This window comes from Epargyreus clarus, unplaced genomic scaffold, assembly GCF_041222505.1.
Source record: "Epargyreus clarus isolate Ecla_fem2 unplaced genomic scaffold, WU_Ecla_fem_2.2 ptg000006l, whole genome shotgun sequence".
Lineage (NCBI taxonomy): Eukaryota > Metazoa > Arthropoda > Insecta > Lepidoptera > Hesperiidae > Epargyreus > Epargyreus clarus.
The window spans coordinates 911,074-930,997 of NW_027332214.1; the positions used below are offsets into that span (position 1 = coordinate 911,074).

Consider the following 19,924-nt stretch of genomic DNA (forward strand, 5'->3'; position numbering starts at 1 on the left):
TTTCATTATCGTCAAATGCCTCAGTTCCTTCAACCTGCCGACTGGATGGTGAAGTTGGACCTCAGTCAGGCCTATTACCATATACCTATTCGAATAGAACACAGACGTTTCCTTCGGGTCAGTTACAACGGACAGCTTCTACAAATGACTTGTTTGCCATTTGGCCTCTCAGCAGCACCCAGAATGTTTGCTACAGTAACAAACTGGACTGCCGAAATGCTGAGAAGGAAAGGTCTACGCCTGGTGATTTATTTGGACGACTACCTTATTGTTCATCAGTGCAAAGAAACTCTCAGACGTCAGGTCAGGATGGCATTACAGTTTTTGACCAGTCTAGGATGGCGTATCAACTTGAAAAAATCTGTTACCACTCCGACGAGGACAGTAGAATATCTGGGCATAATTTGGGACACCAAAACCAATACTGCGTCCCTGCCCCCAGACAAAGTAAACAAATTACGCCAAAGCCTACAAACTCTCCTCGCTGCTGGCAGTTGGACCCTCAAGCAGGCGCAACGCCTCTTAGGACTTCTCAACTTTGCGACCTTCATCACCCACCGGGGAAGGTTGCATTGCCGAGTTTTGCAGCGGCACAGCCGTATCCTGCGCAAGGAACCTCTCAAAACTTCTCACTTCACCGAGGAGGTGAGCGCAGAACTGGAGTGGTGGTTGAAGAACATTTGCCAACATACTCTGATACACCCCAAAGCTCGGCCTACAAATTATGTAATAACCGACGCTTCAGATATTCAATGGGGAGCTGTGATCAACAACAAGTTTGTTCAAGGAGAGTGGAATCAACACCAAATAAGTTGTCATTCCAATCTGAAAGAATTGTATGCTGTGATTGCTGCAATTACAACAGAGGCTTCTGCTCTCAAGAGATCTACAATAATTCTTCAGAGCGACAACAAAACTGTGGTGTCTTACATCAGGAAAGAGGGCGGAACAAAATCCATTTCACTATTAAATTTGACCAAACAACTCCTGGAGTTGATAGACCACCTAGATATTGTATTAATCCCTCACTACCTTCCGGGAATATACAACACGGAAGCCGACAACTTATCACGCGACCGCGCAGGGTCCGAATGGCATCTGAAGGAAGAAGCAACTTGCATAATATTCAATCTTTGGGGAATTCCCGAAATAGATCTATTTGCCTCCGCAGACGCTCACGTCGTCCCGAGGTATGTTACACGAGACTTGTCAGACTCGAACGCTTGCTTTCACGACGCATTCAGCAGATCCTGGCGTTACGACCTGGCCTGGGCCTTTCCACCTCCGTCGTTGATGCCGCAGGTATTGCGTCACTTGAACACAGCCAGCGGTCGCTACATAATAATAGCACCCAGGTGGACGAAACCCTATTGGCGCCCAGACCTGAAGCGCAGAGCTCTCACGCGTCCAATCAACATACTGAACTTGAAGGACTGCCTGATAGATACATTCACAGGGCGAGCCCCAGCTCATATCTGCAATCTACAACTGGAAGCCTGGCTCATTTCGGGTGGGACTCATTACTAAATAATTGGTCACCTGAAGAAAAGGAATTACTTACATCATGTTGGAGAGCATCTACTCGTCGAACCTACACACCTATATGGAATAAGTGGTTGGTATGGTGTCAACAGTTTGATATAGATTTTCGTTCTCCGAAACCTCATGATTTCGCTAAATACCTAGCTCATCTTTATTTATCTGAAAAATTAGCATATCGAACGATACTGGTCTATAAGTCATCGATTTCATCTATTTGTGAAACGTTTGGTAACTGTAAATTATCAGCAAGCCCTATAGTTAAACATATTCTAAAAGCAATATCACTTGCAAAACCAGCTCCACCTAAAGCTCCGATATGGGATGCTAGGATTCTTATTAAATACCTTAAAAATACTAATCCAAATATAAATAATTTATATGATGTTTCCAGACGCACTGCAACAATATTATTATTGAGTTCTGGTCGTAGAGTACATGACCTTTCTCTTTTGCATTGTGATCCATCCCATTTTATAGATAATGGTGATTCTATCACTTTGAATCCCGTATTTGGTTCTAAAACAGATTCCATATCACACAAGCAATCTAGTTGGTTATTGCATTCTTGTCCTGATAGGAATGTTGATCCTGTTTTCTGGCTTAGGGCCTTATTTAATTTGACTAAAGTTTATAGAGACTCACTTTCAAATCTATTTATTGTTACTAGGGGTAAGATCAGAGCAGCTACTCCTACAATTATCGGAGGTTGGATTAAACGAGTACTAATGGAAGCTGGTATAGAGGCATCCCCTGGTAGTTTTAGATCAGCTGTCTCTTCTTTAAATTGGATAGAAAATTATCCTATTAATGATATTTTGGCCAAAGCTAATTGGCAACATGAGACAACTTTTCGAAAATTTTATCAAAGAGAATTAAACCAATCCGAGCATTCTACTTTGGAAAAATCTTTATCGAAGTACTTTTCAGCACCCAATTGAGGTTTTGTTTTTAATTCTGTAATTTATATAATTCTTCATGTCTATAGAATCATAGTGAATTATGTAGATATCTTATGATTAAGATATACTGATTCATCACATTGTTGCATTAATTACAAACCTTTACATAAGCCACCAGGAGATAACAAACAAATCTCTCATAATGGACTTCGGACGTCAACCGGAACACATAATATGCAAATTTTACCTTCCAATAAAATTTCTATTATGTTTCCTGAGACGTCCGAAGTCCAGGTAATGTCTTCCTGGTGGTACTTTTAGCCATTCCTCATTATGAGACGAACAATGATTAACTAAAATGGCGGCTTCCGGTTTGTAAGTTAGTTCCGAGCAGGAAGGTGAGGGCGCCAGGGGCGCGAGTTGCCTGGAAAACATTGACATCTGACGGCGACAAGCAGAACGAGAAGGATGTACTCTCTCATAATGGACTTCGGACGTCTCAGGAAACATAATAGAAATTTTATTGGAAGGTAAAATTTGCATATTAAATACGTTTTATTAAGACTCATATTACAAGATTCCATAAATATGATGACTTTCAGAACGATACGAATACCACAAAATGATCTGTTTTAAAACCTTACTTATAATTCTAGTTAACAGTGGTATAGGTTTGCACTCTAATAGGCGCGCTTGTGGAAAACGGGGTTCAATGCTTATGCTTACGAAAATGTTTTATATGAAAATTACGTAACAAGCAGAGAATATAAAGCTTATCTCAAGTGTTATCTCTAATCACATATAAGAAAGCGTGGTATACAAATATTACATTTAATCTATACCAATAAGTACTACACGGGTATTTTTGCCTACTCTTAAAACACTTTCAATTTCGAGTAGCAGTAATCGAGTTTCTCACTGCATTAGTAATCTGTTTTATATCGACAATGCACGACAACACTAGTTTACCGCGACATTGTCCTAGTGCGCGGGCGCTCTTGCACTCGGGCATGTCGTGGCACAGCACTGGCGCTCGGGCCAGTGCCGGCGTTATGTTAGGTCCATATCGACGTGTGGTACTCGGGCTTGTCGAAGAGCAGTTCGCGTGCGCAGAGCGGCTGCGCGGCGCGGTGCTGGTGCAGCAGCTGCAGCACGCCGGTGCCGATGGCGGCCGGCACGCCCAGGATGATGGACTCCGACACGCCCTCGATGCAGTCCCGCTGCCCGTAGTACGCCGCGTCGAACAGGTGGTCCGCGGTCTTCTCGAACTAGACAAATATTTCAATAAATTATTTAATAAAGCTGTGGTAAAAATCATTACTTACTTTTCATCCGTCGGATTATCTGTCAAAAATGAATAATTTATTAGAGAGAAGAGGGGGCCTGTCGATTTCTCTCGAACTTTTATTTAACAAAAATAACAAAAGACGGCATACATGTCGAGTCTCTACCAGTACCAAAACAGAAGGTGTACTTGATACCAATAATTACAGATACTGACATATGGGGACTGAGATGGATTGCCTGAAAAAAGTGCATTTGTGCTATCACATCTTGCAATGTAGAACAAACGCGTGCCACACTGCTATAACCGCCACACCGAGCCTGGCCGGTGGCGGGGTACTCACGCTGGCCAGGTTGAGCACGGACTCCTTCATGCGCGCGAGGCCGTAGCGCGTGATGCCGAGCACCTCCCCGCGCGCGGTCATCTGCGCGGCCAGCAGCGCCACGTGCCGCCGGTCCACCGCCATGCCGTGCCCCTCCATCACCGCTGTGATCTCGCTCATGATCGTCGTCTGCGCCGCCTCCACGCCCAGCGTCGCGAACACCTGCCAACACGCACTCAGTTACAACTTACACACACACACGAGCAAGCGCGAACGCATGTGCGCAGCAATGTGCATACACACACAGTTACAATTCACTCACGTATTAAGTACTAGATACTCTACGACTCATTACGAACTTTTTTTTTGTTACACTATCTTTCCTTTACCACCACTCTCACGAAAATAGATGTGTTTTTCATTAATATATCTCATCTTTTTTAAATAATTTCTACGATTTTAACATTCCCCCATAACAAAAAGACAACAAAAGAAATTATAAATGAAATTTTTTACAAATACATAGAACAGTTATTTCAAAGTTTTTTTTTTTTGCTGTAAATAGAAAATAAAGGTTAAGTAAGTAAGATATTAAATTACCTCTAAAATATTGTTCGACGATGTTTTATTGCCGTTGACGCCGTACGTTGCTATCACGTCCCTCAAACCGTCACCCTCCACACATAATTTATACCTGAAACAAAAAGCAAACAACTACTTTAGTATTTTACAAAATAAAATTGATAATAGCCTTTCAATAAGCCATTAACTCACCTCGGAATGAAGTCGACACAGATGATAAATACTAGGATTTTCCTTCTAAGTTTCAGCTCCCTTCGTAGTGGAACGAATTAATAAAAAGCGATGACGACATGCGTGATCCAGCTGAGTCTCTAGACGACGACGGCGGCAGCAAGCACGTCGCTATGACGGCATCACGCTCAGATCTCCAGTTATCGCACGGGCGTAGTGGATAGTCCTTTAAACAAGTTACCAACTCAGCGCGAAGTGGCGCTAGGCTCATCACAGGTGATGACCGCGTCTGAGACCCTGGGTAGCCCTTTGACGACGACGGCAGGCAGTAAATACGTCGCTGGGACCTCATCGCGACATTACGTCATCAGCCTCAGCTCTCTTGTTACACACGCGTTGTACACAGTCCTTTCAATAAGTCAGCAACTCACCGCGGAGTGGCGCTGGAGTCGTCGCAGGCGATGACCGCGCGCGACACCCGGGGCAGCCCCTTGACCACGACGGCGGGCAGCTGGCGCGCGAGCTGCTGCAGCGCCACGTTGAGCCAGCCCGCCTGCCGCGTGGCCTCCGCGCGGACCTTGATCGCCCACGCCGACACCGCCTCGATGTTGCCCGGCTTCACCTTCAGCTTCGACGTGCAGATGCTACTCACACAAATAGTAATATTAATATTTATTATCGTTAAAAAAAACGTAAAGTGCAAAAAAAAAATCACTGAACTCGGATTTAGATGAGAGAAAATAAATCATATGTTACTACTATTAATTTTGTAGTTTTTTGTACTACTGTTCAATCAAATCACGTGACTACATTAACAACAAATATACACCAATCCAATCCCCAAAATAAGATTCTTCCTGCATCGAGAATATCTTGGATAAATTAACAAAAACAAAATATTATAAATAAACAAAAACAAATTGCCATTTTAAAAGTCAAGAAAAAGCTAGTTGGTTACATTTTTAAGTGTAATAATAATTACCGAAATAATAGTCAGACTAGGTTTTATGTTACAACCTAATTTTCTGACGTAATCCCCGATTTGATTTAATAGGCATTCAACTTCATAATGCGTCCTGAGCAAAATCAGAAACTGAAAAAAATACACGACGTACGAGTATATGATGGAGTGCACGTTGACCTCGAGGCACAGCAGGCGGATGCGCTCGGCGTCCAGCCGCACCAGCAGGAAGCACTCGTGCGGCAGGTACACCTCGTCGATGTACGTCGTGATCTGGATTGAAACATTTAAGGATTTATGTCGTCAAAATAATGCGAGACTAATTTACATCACACGTTGTACTATGGCAAAGTATTTGCCGCAAGATCGATTAACTTACAAAGTTATAAGTATCATATTATCATCATGGAAAAAATATACGAAATAAAATTGTGATACACAAATATTGCGTGGCTTTTAAAATATGCATGTATATTTTTTCATTTCTGCTTTATTTTTTTAGTATTTTTTATTACATAAAATGGATTTTGGTTTGTTACTTGAACCAATTCCGCGTGCACTTGTAATACCTTTTAGTTTTTTAGAACTTTTATTTTTGACGCTTCTGAGCACAGAGTCGACGTCTAATGAATGATACGAAAGAAAAACAAAATCTTACCTCCCCCAGCGTAGTCTTCTCCACTCTTCCCTTGACCCGCCTCGCGAACTCCTGGTCGTAGGGGTCAGTGAGCTCAGCCGTGATGATGGGCGTGGAGATGTTCTTGGAGGCGTTGATAATCTCCTTGACGCGCGGCACGCCCTGCGTGATGTTCATCGACGCCACGCCCGCGAAGTGGAAGGTCTTCAGGGTCATCTGGGTACCGGGTTCGCCGATACTCTGTTTAAAAATATCGTTACAGTTAATTGCAAAAAACGTTTATGTTACATTTGAATTGATATACAAACTATGAATGTCTAAGTAAATTTGTCGTCGACTTAATAAAATGACGTTGACTCTGTCATTATATTTATTACCGATAGCAGTTACGAGCGAAACTGTGACTGAGTGTTAGAAACTTTCTTTTTTACAATAAAGTGCAGGTCAGTATTAGTCATCTCTGAAGGCAGATACATATTATATATTTGTAAGCATGGCCAATCTTAAGTAGAATTTTTACCATATTTGACGCTACAGACTTCTAAGCCAGTGTCTATTTTCTATCAAACGAGCCGCTTTCGTTTTGTACCTGTGCAGCGAGCGCGCCGACAGCGGTGCCGGGCTCGAGCACGCTGCGCTGGTACTTGTCGTGGCACAGGCGGATGAAGCGCACCAGCTGCGTCAGCGTCAGCCGCTCCAGCTGCCGCGTCACCGGCCCGCCGCCCGCGAACCGCGCGCGGACCTTGCGCACACGCTCCGCTATCGAGCGGATGAATGTCCTGCCAGAATATATTGTACATTAAGACACTTCAAACACTTTCTGCACTCAAAACCGCACACTAGGACTCCCTGTGTCGGGGATGCCATGAATGCACCCAGAGCCAGAACAAAAATCTGAATTTCACATTTAACCTGGACCTCTCTACGAATCACACCGGTATAGTAACCGCACTGTCACGCGGGTCGTCAATGGATATTATTAATAATATTGTTCAAGTTAATTTAATAATCATTAATAATAAAATAATTATTTCTTTATTATTGAATATTAAAATGTAGCATTAACGTTTAAGATCATATGAAAACTTACAATAATTCAGCTTTGAACTCGTCTGTGCAAGTTTTGAAATCATCCAAGGCCAGAGTCTCCTCCGCTGCTACCTCGATACCGTCCCCGTCGAGGGGCTCCTCATCTCTGTTGAAATAACCGTCAATATAGCAACCTTTACTCAGCGTTAATCCAAATAGTACTAGAAAAGTTAAGGATATTGATATTTTTTAGACAAAATATATATAAATTTTCGAATGGTCCTACGAGCCATCTGATTAATAAAATCATGTAATAATCATAGATTAGTAAAGATTACTTATTCCTAACAAGAAAATGTACCCAGTTTTGAGAATTGTAATAGTTGTAAAAAAAGTTTTGCCACGTCTTCGTGCTAAAATGTCCCTAAAATATTTGAAATAATTATTTATTTATTATGTAAATTACGCAGTATTAGTTATTTATTCGTAAATTTTCTCTAAAAATGTTGTTATTTGTCAAAAAATCAAAAAAATAACCTACTAATAAGCCGTTTGTGGCTTTATTCAATTTCAAGGCGGCGAAGTATCTTTACTAATCTATGGTTATAATAGAAATAATTGTAGTGGTCGCTACCTGGCGGGGCAGTGCGCGCGCACGTGGCGCAGCGCGCGCGGCAGGTCGACGGGGCGGTCGCGCGCCTCCATGTATGAGGGGTCGAGCCCGTCGCTGCCGTAGCGGAACTGCACCACCTCGCCCGTCGCCGCGCGCACCGTCAGGTCGTACTGCAGCACCAGGTCCTCCAGCGACTGCACACGATACAGAAATCAAAATATATTATACTCGTTACACATAACCAACGCGTACACATATGCACGCACACACGGACACCAAGATGAACGTCACCGAAATCATCATTCAATATTTTCACTTTAGTAATATGATTTTATATAATATTTTTGAACATCAATACACATACAGCGCGCACTGCCCCGTCAATACACATACGTCATATTTGTCAAATATTAAAGCATATTTGTAAGATATCTCATTGACACAATTTCACAAAATGAGATAATCGTTATCAATCAACCTCTTTCCTTTGATCCCACTGATTTAACTTGACAAACACGACAAAAAACCTAAAATTTACCCTAATTATTACAAAAGTAATAAATATCTTTATTTATCACATATCACAAAACTTAGGTTCTAGGTTACAATACAAAACCTTAAGTTCTATATTGCATTAATGCTTTGTGAGAGTCTGGAGTCCGTATTAGGATAACCTGTATGACCATGTTACCTTAACTAAACGTCTCTGCAAGTACCCGGTCTCGGCTGTCTTGACCGCGGTGTCGACGAGCCCCTCGCGGCCGCCCATCGTGTGGAAAAAGAACTCCGTGGGCGTCAGGCCGGAGTAGAAGCTGTTCTCAACAAAGCCACGCGCCGCTGGGATCTTGGCTGTGGGTCGGAATAACTTTATATGTATCTGAAATTATTAACTTCCAATTACTTAACGTGTTAACTGTAAACTATTCCTGATTTAAATAAGAAAGCTCCATCGCCTCTCTTTCGAAGATGTGATTGAACAGAGACCCACTAGATATTAGAATTTTGTGCTTAGAGTGTACAACGGAAATAGGGCCGACCTCGACCTTATCTAAAGTCGTACATCAGTGCCTTCGTTGCCTCTGAAGACAGAAGACAGAATCGTCTTTTTTCTTTTAGCTGAAATAGAAATAAGTACTTAGTGCCTCCCTCCCCCTACTCTCCCTACAAAGAAACATAACTTATCTTCAAAGCCGAAGTTGCTCATATTACAATGCTAGTCGTAAGGCAAAAATATATATGACGCGTCACTGAGATACGAAGAGAATTACGACGTGTTATCTAACATCATATAATACTGACAGTGACGCTCGAAGTGCGGCAGCGAGCGGTCCTCGAAGCCGTTGGGCACGCGCTTGCCATTGAGCGCCTGCTGCCCCACGCACGCGATCATCTGCGATATGTTGATGTTGGAACCTGTGGACAGTAAAGAATCATTTTAATAATTAGACAAAAAAGTTTAGAACAATTTCGCTTTTGTTTCCTAACAAATTACATTTTATTTTTTTGTAAATTTTTATGCCTCAAATTTCTGTAGTGATTATGGTCACGTGACAAATTTTGTATATCTTAACAGATGACAATTATTGTGTATACCGTAACATATTGCACATTAATAATTTGAAATTAATACAACAGAAAAAACAATTTACCCTTAGAGCCACTTTGTGCCATAATAAGCGGCGCGTTAGTAGGATGCAGCTCGCGGAAACACGCCTTGGCTGCCAACTCTCTGTAATTGACAAACAAATTGTTATTATTCTTTAATTTATTACTAACTTTCCTACCGGTATCATTACTACGACATCAGCGCTTTGAGTGAAAAATAAATATGACCAATAGATATCACAAATAGAATCATATCATAGATATACTGTTCAATAAATATCATCAATAAAATTACAAATAAATAAATTCATTAATTCAAACTCCAAATAGAGTAAAAGCTAAGAAACCTGATACTGCTGAGTTCGCTCAGCATGACAGCTTCCAGGGTCTCTTCCATGGTGCAACCAGGCTGACACTGGAGCGTGCCCTTCTCCATCTCCAGAATATAGCCGTCGCATTTGGAGTAACTGCAAAGGACATATTTAGTAGAAGAATTTACAAAACTCTTGACATGATTTTAAGGTCCAAATTAAAACAAGCTATTAAAAATTTGCTGGACTTGCTGTTTATTATTATAAATGTAAAACAGTAAGGTAACAATAATTAATGTCGATATCCTATTACGACTGAGCCAAATTTTAGATCAGTACCTCGTGACATAATGATCTTATATTGTACAAGGTTTCTAAAATTAAAAGTCTACAAGTTTCCTACATCTATGGTAGCAGTGCCTCACCCAGATTCGAGTAGCTTATTCTTGGCCTCAATGAGCTTCCGTCCGGGCGTGACGTCGATGATGCCGAAGCTGAAGCCCCTGTTCATCATGTAGTAGGAGGCCATGCGAGCTAACCTGCGGGGAAAATTATGATTCAAAAGGAGAATCTTGAAGGAGACCAAATGTTGTCTTAATCATTGCGCTTGGCTGAGAGTGTTGCAAACAAAAATAAATTAACATTGCAAGGAGATACTAGTGCATATCTCATGGACTATATTCTTCAGTTATATTCATGACCATCTATCAGGAAAGTAATTCAAATGCAATACAAACTGATTCAGAAATTACAAATACATTTTAAATTTTTATTTTTATTTTAACGAATAAATTATAAAAAAAAAACAAATGTCTTCTAATGGAACAAACCACGTAATCTGTTTACCCAGCTAAAATAGATGACCATGTTTACAGTACCTCCACATCCCCCGGACAGCGTACTCCTCGCCCCAGTCGCGCAGCAGGATGTAGAAGATGCTGGTCTTGGTGCCGGAGCCCAGTGTGCTTTTATCCATCGAACCGCAGATCAGCTCAGAGTTCCTTATTATTACATCTGGAGAACGAAGACAACATTTATTTAAGAACTTGAAGTAGGAAAATAATATAGAGATTTGATGGTAAATTGACAGTGACAATAGAAACTTGTGATCAACTCCAAACAGAAAAGCCTGAAGCTGCAGCCACAACAAAACAACACTAAACACGGATATTATAAGGTAGACATAGGTGACCCTTTCGATTCCGGACCAGGTAGACATCTTAGTGGTAGATTTAGATATTCGTTCATAGCTTAGCTATTTACATACTTATTATGCATACGTTAGTGTGGGGCTATGGGTGTTAAAGTACACTTACAAGAATCTTGCACACACATATCCTCGTTGCTGGTGTAGTTTTTCCCTTTAGTCTCCAGGTTGGCCAGCACTTCGCACCGCTTATTCGGTTTCATTATTAAACTGAAAACAGATAATCTCATTAGGTTATTATTAAGGATTTTTGATTTGATGAAAACTTTTTTACGATTCATGCGATCACAACATCACCAAGTAATAAGCCTCAGAACAAAGTCTGACTGCTGATTTCTACTGGTACTAATTTAGCAAAGACTAGTTGTATCTATGTTCTCTCGTCGGGCTAAGTGATCATACCCGGGGAGCGGCCGTGTTCCGACAATGTCAGTTCGGAGCTTGTGTTAGTACAAGATGTTGAAAAAACTTCGCTAGCGTGATTCAGAAACGTGTAGCGCCATCTCTTCGTAACTCGCGACATTAAAATTCAATTGGGCCCTATTGCGTTGAAAACTACCAAATTACTAATCTGGCCCCTTTGTCACTCGGCCAGCAGGCACGCGGCCAGCTGCTGCGCCTCGCCGCGCGTCAGGAAGTGTTGTGTCGCCTTACACACCTGAAGATCTGCTTGCCGGTCCACAGCACGCGCGGCTTGAGGATGGCGGGCGGCGGCATGTCGATCCTCATGCGGGCGTCGGGCCCGGCCAGCAGGCACGCGGCCAGCTGCTGCGCCTCGCCGCGCGTCAGGAAGTGTTGTGTCGCCTTACACACCTGAAGATCTGCTTGCCGGTCCACAGCACGCGCGGCTTGAGGATGGCGGGCGGCGGCATGTCGATCCTCATGCGGGCGTCGGGCCCGGCCAGCAGGCACGCGGCCAGCTGCTGCGCCTCGCCGCGCGTCAGGAAGTGTTGTGTCGCCTTACACACCTGAAGATCTGCTTGCCGGTCCACAGCACGCGCGGCTTGAGGATGGCGGGCGGCGGCATGTCGATCCTCATGCGGGCGTCGGGCCCGGCCAGCAGGCACGCGGCCAGCTGCTGCGCCTCGCCGCGCGTCAGGAAGTGTTGTGTCGCCTTACACACCTGAAGATCTGCTTGCCGGTCCACAGCACGCGCGGCTTGAGGATGGCGGGCGGCGGCATGTCGATCCTCATGCGGGCGTCGGGCCCGGCCAGCAGGCACGCGGCCAGCTGCTGCGCCTCGCCGCGCGTCAGGAAGTGTTGTGTCGCCTTACACACCTGAAGATCTGCTTGCCGGTCCACAGCACGCGCGGCTTGAGGATGGCGGGCGGCGGCATGTCGATCCTCATGCGGGCGTCGGGCCCGGCCAGCAGGCACGCGGCCAGCTGCTGCGCCTCGCCGCGCGTCAGGAAGTGTTGTGTCGCCTTACACACCTGAAGATCTGCTTGCCGGTCCACAGCACGCGCGGCTTGAGGATGGCGGGCGGCGGCATGTCGATCCTCATGCGGGCGTCGGGCCCGGCCAGCAGGCACGCGGCCAGCTGCTGCGCCTCGCCGCGCGTCAGGAAGTGTTGTGTCGCCTTACACACCTGAAGATCTGCTTGCCGGTCCACAGCACGCGCGGCTTGAGGATGGCGGGCGGCGGCATGTCGATCCTCATGCGGGCGTCGGGCCCGGCCAGCAGGCACGCGGCCAGCTGCTGCGCCTCGCCGCGCGTCAGGAAGTGTTGTGTCGCCTTACACACCTGAAGATCTGCTTGCCGGTCCACAGCACGCGCGGCTTGAGGATGGCGGGCGGCGGCATGTCGATCCTCATGCGGGCGTCGGGCCCGGCCAGCAGGCACGCGGCCAGCTGCTGCGCCTCGCCGCGCGTCAGGAAGTGTTGTGTCGCCTTACACACCTGAAGATCTGCTTGCCGGTCCACAGCACGCGCGGCTTGAGGATGGCGGGCGGCGGCATGTCGATCCTCATGCGGGCGTCGGGCCCGGCCAGCAGGCACGCGGCCAGCTGCTGCGCCTCGCCGCGCGTCAGGAAGTGTTGTGTCGCCTTACACACCTGAAGATCTGCTTGCCGGTCCACAGCACGCGCGGCTTGAGGATGGCGGGCGGCGGCATGTCGATCCTCATGCGGGCGTCGGGCCCGGCCAGCAGGCACGCGGCCAGCTGCTGCGCCTCGCCGCGCGTCAGGAACGTGTCGCGCTGCGTCAGCAGGTACCCGCCCGTTATGAAGTCCTGTGTAGCCGCGATCAGGAGCTCGCCGTTCCGCGGGGTTACGAGGTTTGATTTGTTCTGTTGGCAGGTTTTTGATGTTAGTGACGTTACATTAACAAGTAGCCTGATATTATGCCTTGTACGACGATGACATGTCTCTTCCTCCAGCTAAAATACATAATATATGACACAAATGCAAATAATAGGTATGTCTCACTTATTCGTATTTTGTAACTCTGGCTCTAATACTCTTCTTCTCTCTTTCACTTACTCCCACACACTATCTTTCTCCCTCTCACTTTCTGTCCTTCTTATTATTAACCGACTTTTTTTAATCTTCTTATTCATCCACATTACTCATTAAAAACATCTCTATAAATATAAATACTTTTGGATCCACTGATTTAAACTGTACTTTTCAATCAATGAATATAGATAAGTACAAATTTCTACTAACCCCCATGAGTATCAACGCCTCTGCGCGCGCCTCCTCCGTCTGCGGCAGGTGCATGTTCATTTCATCACCGTCAAAGTCAGCGTTGTAGGGTGTGCACACGCACTCGTTAAACCTGAACACAAACAAGCATTACGTAATGGGAGAGTTAACACACATGCAGACGGCCCAACTTTAAGTAGTTATCCTCTACAAATGTACCAATTACAAATGCATAGAATGGCTGTCAAAAATCTATAAATTTTGTGACATAATTTGTAACAAAGATGCCTAGATAAAAACGTCCTCTTTGGGGGATTTTTTTTTATCTATGGTCTCTAGTCTATGGTATACACCAGTATACCTGAAAGTGCGCTGGGGCTGCACGCGCGCGCGGTGGCACATGATGGACAGCTTGTGCAGCGAGGGCTGCCGGTTGAAGAGCACCACGTCGCCATCCACCAGGTGGCGCTCCACTACGTCGCCGCACTGCAAATGGTAGACAAAAGATTTTTGACGTTATACTCAAATTGTAATTTAGTAGTCAGTAGCTTTAAAGGAAGTGAAAGTGAAGGAAAGTTATGAGGAATGTTATGTGGATAGAACATTTCCATACTATTTTCAGAGTTGATGTTTATCAAGCCACTTTCAATTAACGTGGTGGATAGAGTCTAACTCAACTATTTTAAATAACAATCGAGCCATTTCTCCTTTTCAAGTAAAAAACTTGAAGACGCGGTAACTAAGAGTGATGTTTAAAAAGAATTTTATAGTTACGTTAAAGAAGTGCTATTTGTGTAGTGTAGAAAGGGTAAAAATATTTTTTACCCTTTCTACACTACAACATACAGCCATAGACATACAAACACACTTAATTTATCATGCTCATGTCTGCTTGGGAACCGAACGCACTTCAGACAGTCTACACCGGTATAGAGAACGTTATCTTCACACAAACCTTAAGCTCCTGCGCGATCTTCTCCCGGTTGCCGTACTTGAGGTACTTCTTGTGCTTGGCGCCGCGCTGCTGCACGTAGTTGGCGCCGGGGTGCACGTCCGGCCCGTTGCACACCAGCGAGCGCAGCCACTGCAGGTTCGCCGGGAACACGCGCTCCGGGTACGTCAGCACCTTCGCCACGTACACCGGCACGCCCACCTGGACAACAAAGGACGTTTAATATATTAAAGGTTGTAGAACCTATAGAATAGCATTGTTAAACACTGCTAACCTTGATATAGTCCTCGCCAAACTTCAAGTCCGCTCTGAAGTCAGAAAGCCAATGCGATCTAACACAACTACAAGCATATACTCCGTAACAACGTAAGGGTACACTAACGCAGCTATGTACCCGTGGGCGAGAGCGGGTTGCGGAGGGTGCCGGGGGTCCCGCGCTGTCTTCGTCCCACTAACATCTACAATTTGTTATTGCGACACGAATCGTTTCTATATTCGAAGTAGACTAACACTTTGACGCAGATTCTACCTTGAACATTTCTTTTCACCCCAAATTACACAAAATTTAAGGTAGTAAAACATGCTTTGCTATTCTTGGACTTGGACCAACAGCTTTACACTTTGACACAGCATGACAATTTTGTGAACATCTTAATATTTAAACTTAAAATCTTCATATAATATAAAGGCAAAGAATAAAAATGTTAGATAATGGTACCAGATTAAGTTTTTAAAAAATACCTCCTGTATTTGTAAATTAGGATCCGGCGATATCACAGTTCTGCTGGAGAAGTCCACCCGCTTGCCAGATAGGTTGCCGCGGAAGCGACCCTGTTTTCCCTTCAGTCGCTGGACGAGACCGCGACCTGGTTTTTTGGGCTAAAAGTGGAAAATAAATAAGTGTAAGTATTAAATTAAGTATAACAGATTAATAGCACGGACAACACGATGCGCCATTCTTATTTTTTCTGAATGGTTCAAACCGATTTTGAGTTGATAAATAACCAAAGTTTAATTTCTCTAAAGTCTAAAAACTTTTCTTGGGCAAATTAAATGAAATGTCTCTTTATGTACTAAGAAGATTCACTGTTAAGATTCTTAGAGTATCACCTGCATGGAGGAGGGTATGCCGGAGAGCTCGCTGTTGATGTAGAGCGCGGCGTGCAGCTGGAGGTAGTCCCAGTCCTCCTGGATCTGCTCGCTGCGGCCGCCGCGCGAGATGTGCCGCGCGATCACGTCGTTGATCAGCAGGATCTCTGATTGCTTCATTGTTAAGTCGTCCTCGTTACTGGGAGGAAGTTATGGAAGAGTTGTTTATAACGGTAACACTTATAACAACAGATAAAATTACTGAAAATGTTAGGAGAGGTGCATGAGATCTGCTAGAATTGATAGAGTATGACATACTGAAAAAAAAAAATGTTTAGAACTTTTAGGCGTGCGGGTTTCCTAAATATGATTTCCTTCACCCTTTAAACAAATGATAATTATAAACTATGTGCGTAAACCATGTCTATAATTTGAAAAATTAGAGGTGTTCCTGGGATTTGTGCCTTGGACCACCTAAACGAGAGGCCAATCTTAACCACTAAACTAGCTAGTGCCCAATAATGTAAAAATGTACAGAAATACCGACCCCAAAACACTCTTAACACGTAACACAATGAAAAAACTCAGTAATTGAACTTACGTGCCATCCTTAATATCCGAGACAACACTGGGTCGGATGCAGAGCGGCGGCACCGGCAGCCGCGTGAGGATCAGGTCCTCCGGCCTCGTGATCTTCGGGTTCATGCCCAGAAGAGGAATATCCTCATCAGGGATGCGCCGGAAAAGGCTTAATACCTACGATTAAAAGTGTAAATTGTAACATTATTTAGACTTTATCAGATTAACAATTAGACTTAGTAGGCTGGAGCTTGGAGCGAAAAAATGTAGTAGCTGAAACATTGGTATTTTTAAGTCGGATTTGGAAACATTATGTCTCTAATTTGGATGATCATTTTTTCAACTACTGTATTTTTTTAGCAACTATGTAAATCCTATTATCCTATGGTGGCAAATGTGTAAATGCGCCATTGTAAATGGATATTTGTTAATGTGAAATATTGTCTGATATTTCTTATATATTTTATTCTGACAGGTATTTAGTTTTTATCCTATATATAAACACCATATATTGATATTGATATATAAACACCATCAAAATACCACAATTATAATTCTATGTATCTAATTATCAAATATCATTCTATGTAATAATAAACTTACCTCAAAAGGGCTTAACTCAATAATAAGCCCACTGTTAATCATGGTGGCCAACTCCTTGTTATACTCCTTGGCATCATTGAACTCCTTCAAAACCTTCTGCACTAACCCATCAGTGGGCTTCTTATTCCTGTACTTATCATGTATGATCTTCAGGATCCCGGCCGGACTCTTCTTCACTATGCCATTGAGGCTCTCACAGTGTGGGCACTTTGTACAAGATTTAGCCTTCTTGAGAACAGCGGCACGAAGAGTCTTTTTGTGGAGATAAGAGATGTCTGGGTTCATGAATTTACGGCGAAAAGACTTTTTGAGTATTTCGGGTAACATTACTTTTGCACATTCCTATAAGAACAAAATGTACATTATAAAAAATATATAATTTAGTAATAAATTAATAATGGTTACTATGTTTCCCAATCACAATTACTAACACTAAAATAAATCTTGCATGGATATTTTACATTAATTTTTCTTAGAAGTTTCCTTTCGTAAAAAAAAGTAATTAGCAAACAATATACTATAATTATAAAGGTATTGAAATATTACCCACCTTGCATATGGTCTGTAATATGGTGATAATAGACCGGAAGTATCCCACATGGAACACTGGCAGTGCTAAGTCTATGTACCCATAGTGTCCCACACACTCGGACAGACCAAGCCCACATGTCTCACAGTTTGCATCCTTCTGATTGGTGCCCTGTTGAAAAATTATATTATTCTATATTATTATTTCTATCATAAGAAAAAAATATATAGAGTGAATTTTTCAAACGTGCCTTCAGGGCCAAATCCGAAACTATAAGGATTAGCGAAAAATGCTGAAAGGAGTTACGAGACCGATTTTGATAAAAACTAAAACAGCATCATTCATTTCTTAAAATATCTTTTTCCTTAGCCGGGAATCGAACGAGTTCATTTTGAAAAAAATTAAACCCTCTATATCAGGGGTTCCCAATCTTTTGTAACCCGCTGCGCAGTTACAAGTTTAATATTCTTTCACGGCGCCCTGTGCCCTGTCCTAGCTAACTATTTGAAGAAGACAGTCGAAAGAAATAGGTAACTACAATAATAGTAGTTACCTTAGGTTGATCGAAACGAATTTAAAACACCACAATATGAAATTGTACAATACGTTATTATAAAATAATTTAAACGGAAAACAACAAGAAAGACTTGAGGATAACAAAAATAAAATACGATATTTATTCAGTCAAATCAATGTGAAGGGTGAGCTAAGTGATCTCCGCGCAGTTTTTCAAAGCGGAGAATATCACTTGACACTGCTATTCTCATTTCTTGCTCCACATTGATCCGATATTTGTTCTTTATCACTGCTAGACCTGAAAACCCAGCCTAACATAGATATGATGTTTGTTGCAAACGGAATGAATTTTTTTAATGCTTTGGATGTTAAATTTGGATATTCATTTTGAATCGATGACCAAAACGCCAATATTTATGGTGTCCAATGATTAGAGGATCGATTCACGGCGCCCCTCTTTACTTTCTACGGCGCACCAGGGCGCCGCGGCGCACACTTTGGGAACCCCTGCTCTATATTATTCCACTATCTGATAGTGTCACTTATAAGGATCAAAAAAAAGATAAAATTTATCTATTTCCCCAAAGGTTTGACTAGTTATTTGATATATGATTTTTTGTAAATCTTAGCATTATTAATTACGTTAGCGACAACCGGAGGACTTAAAAAAACCAAAGACTATTTAAACAATATAACTTAAACCTAATTATCGTCTGACCGATGCTGTGTGTCAAAAAATAATGTCCTAAAATTAACTAATCTAGATTGAATCTAATAAATTAAAGAGATGATGAAATGCTGACACAAACGATGAATCAATCTGCATCTGGGTTACACGTGAATCGATGAACACGGCAACGTCAGCGATCCTCCTTGTCGCTAGGCATGTAACAAACTATTATTCCATGAATATAAATAAATAATACCGATTGTTAATTGACAAATGAACATTTCGTATATTTTACCATGCGCCTGTCCAGCACACCATATTTAGCAGGGACCCTCTGGCCATCTTGCGCGTACAGGTTCTTCGTGATAACCTGGATGTGCGCCGCCTTCTGGATGTCGGCGGCGCTGTCCACATTGAACGTGACGTGGGAGCTGGAAGCACCACACGAATTTAAAAAAATGTATTCAATGAAAATATAACACGAAAACTAATTTCTTATATTAAGATTTATGAAAACAGTAAATTTTAATACTGACCGGCATCATAAGAACTTTTAAGTAAAAGATTTAATGCAAAAATAAAATCAAAACATGTAAACATAACCTCACTCACATTTTCCGCCCGACATAAGTCTCTCGATACTGCTCTTTAGGCATCTTCGATTATAAAATATTCGACAATACTAAAGATGTTCCATTTGTGTATTCATAATCGAAATTTCATTTAACAAAATAGAGACACGAAATTGTGTTTCCTATTTCGCAACTTCACTTCATTTGACGTTTCTGACAGCTTATTTTGATTACCTTAAAACATATGATATGGATCCATTCCATTTTAACAAGGATGTTCTAATTAAAAAAAAAGTATTATAGGAAATAGATAACAAAAGTAATCATCTTTACAGTATTAAATATGTCGTTTATATGGAAAGTAGTATAAAGTAAATAGGATGATGAATTTCTGAATAAAAATCCATTATTGGAACGCAATTGCTCGAATATTGCCACATTTTACTTTAAAATTCTACTAAATTTTATATATTTTTTAATTTATTTACCTAATAATGAAAGTAATGTAAATAAACTATAACAGAACGATTTAATATTTTATGCTCATGAACCACAAGCAAACGAAAAAAATATCCAAGTTACTTTTAAAATTTCAACTTAGTAGTG

The 19,924-nt window shown here is 42.5% G+C and overlaps 2 protein-coding genes across 2 annotated transcripts; one reads left to right on the forward strand and one right to left on the reverse strand.

Moving 5' to 3' along the window:
• Positions 1-216: 216 nt before the first annotated feature.
• On the forward strand, positions 217-1,972 carry LOC140742544 (uncharacterized). Its single transcript, XM_073073445.1, has 2 exons — positions 217-1,302; positions 1,934-1,972. The coding sequence occupies exons 1-2, from the start codon at positions 217-219 to the stop codon at positions 1,970-1,972; spliced, it is 1,125 nt and encodes a 374-aa protein (XP_072929546.1).
• Positions 1,973-2,977: 1,005 nt separating this feature from the next.
• Positions 2,978-19,664, reverse strand: Polr3A (RNA polymerase III subunit A). Its single transcript, XM_073073545.1, has 27 exons — positions 19,359-19,664; positions 19,042-19,177; positions 17,582-17,731; positions 17,032-17,373; positions 16,451-16,605; positions 15,871-16,048; positions 15,502-15,639; positions 14,764-14,961; positions 14,170-14,294; positions 13,830-13,941; positions 13,218-13,450; positions 11,274-11,374; positions 10,836-10,971; positions 10,383-10,496; positions 9,994-10,113; positions 9,691-9,770; positions 9,341-9,454; positions 8,733-8,890; positions 8,063-8,235; positions 7,490-7,594; positions 6,989-7,178; positions 6,421-6,639; positions 5,917-6,035; positions 5,233-5,445; positions 4,649-4,742; positions 4,070-4,270; positions 2,978-3,709 (listed from the first exon to the last, which is right to left on the reverse strand). Exons 1-27 carry the CDS (start codon positions 19,400-19,402, stop codon positions 3,497-3,499), a joined length of 4,161 nt encoding a protein of 1,386 aa, XP_072929646.1. The 5' UTR covers positions 19,403-19,664; the 3' UTR covers positions 2,978-3,496.
• Positions 19,665-19,924: the final 260 nt, after the last annotated feature.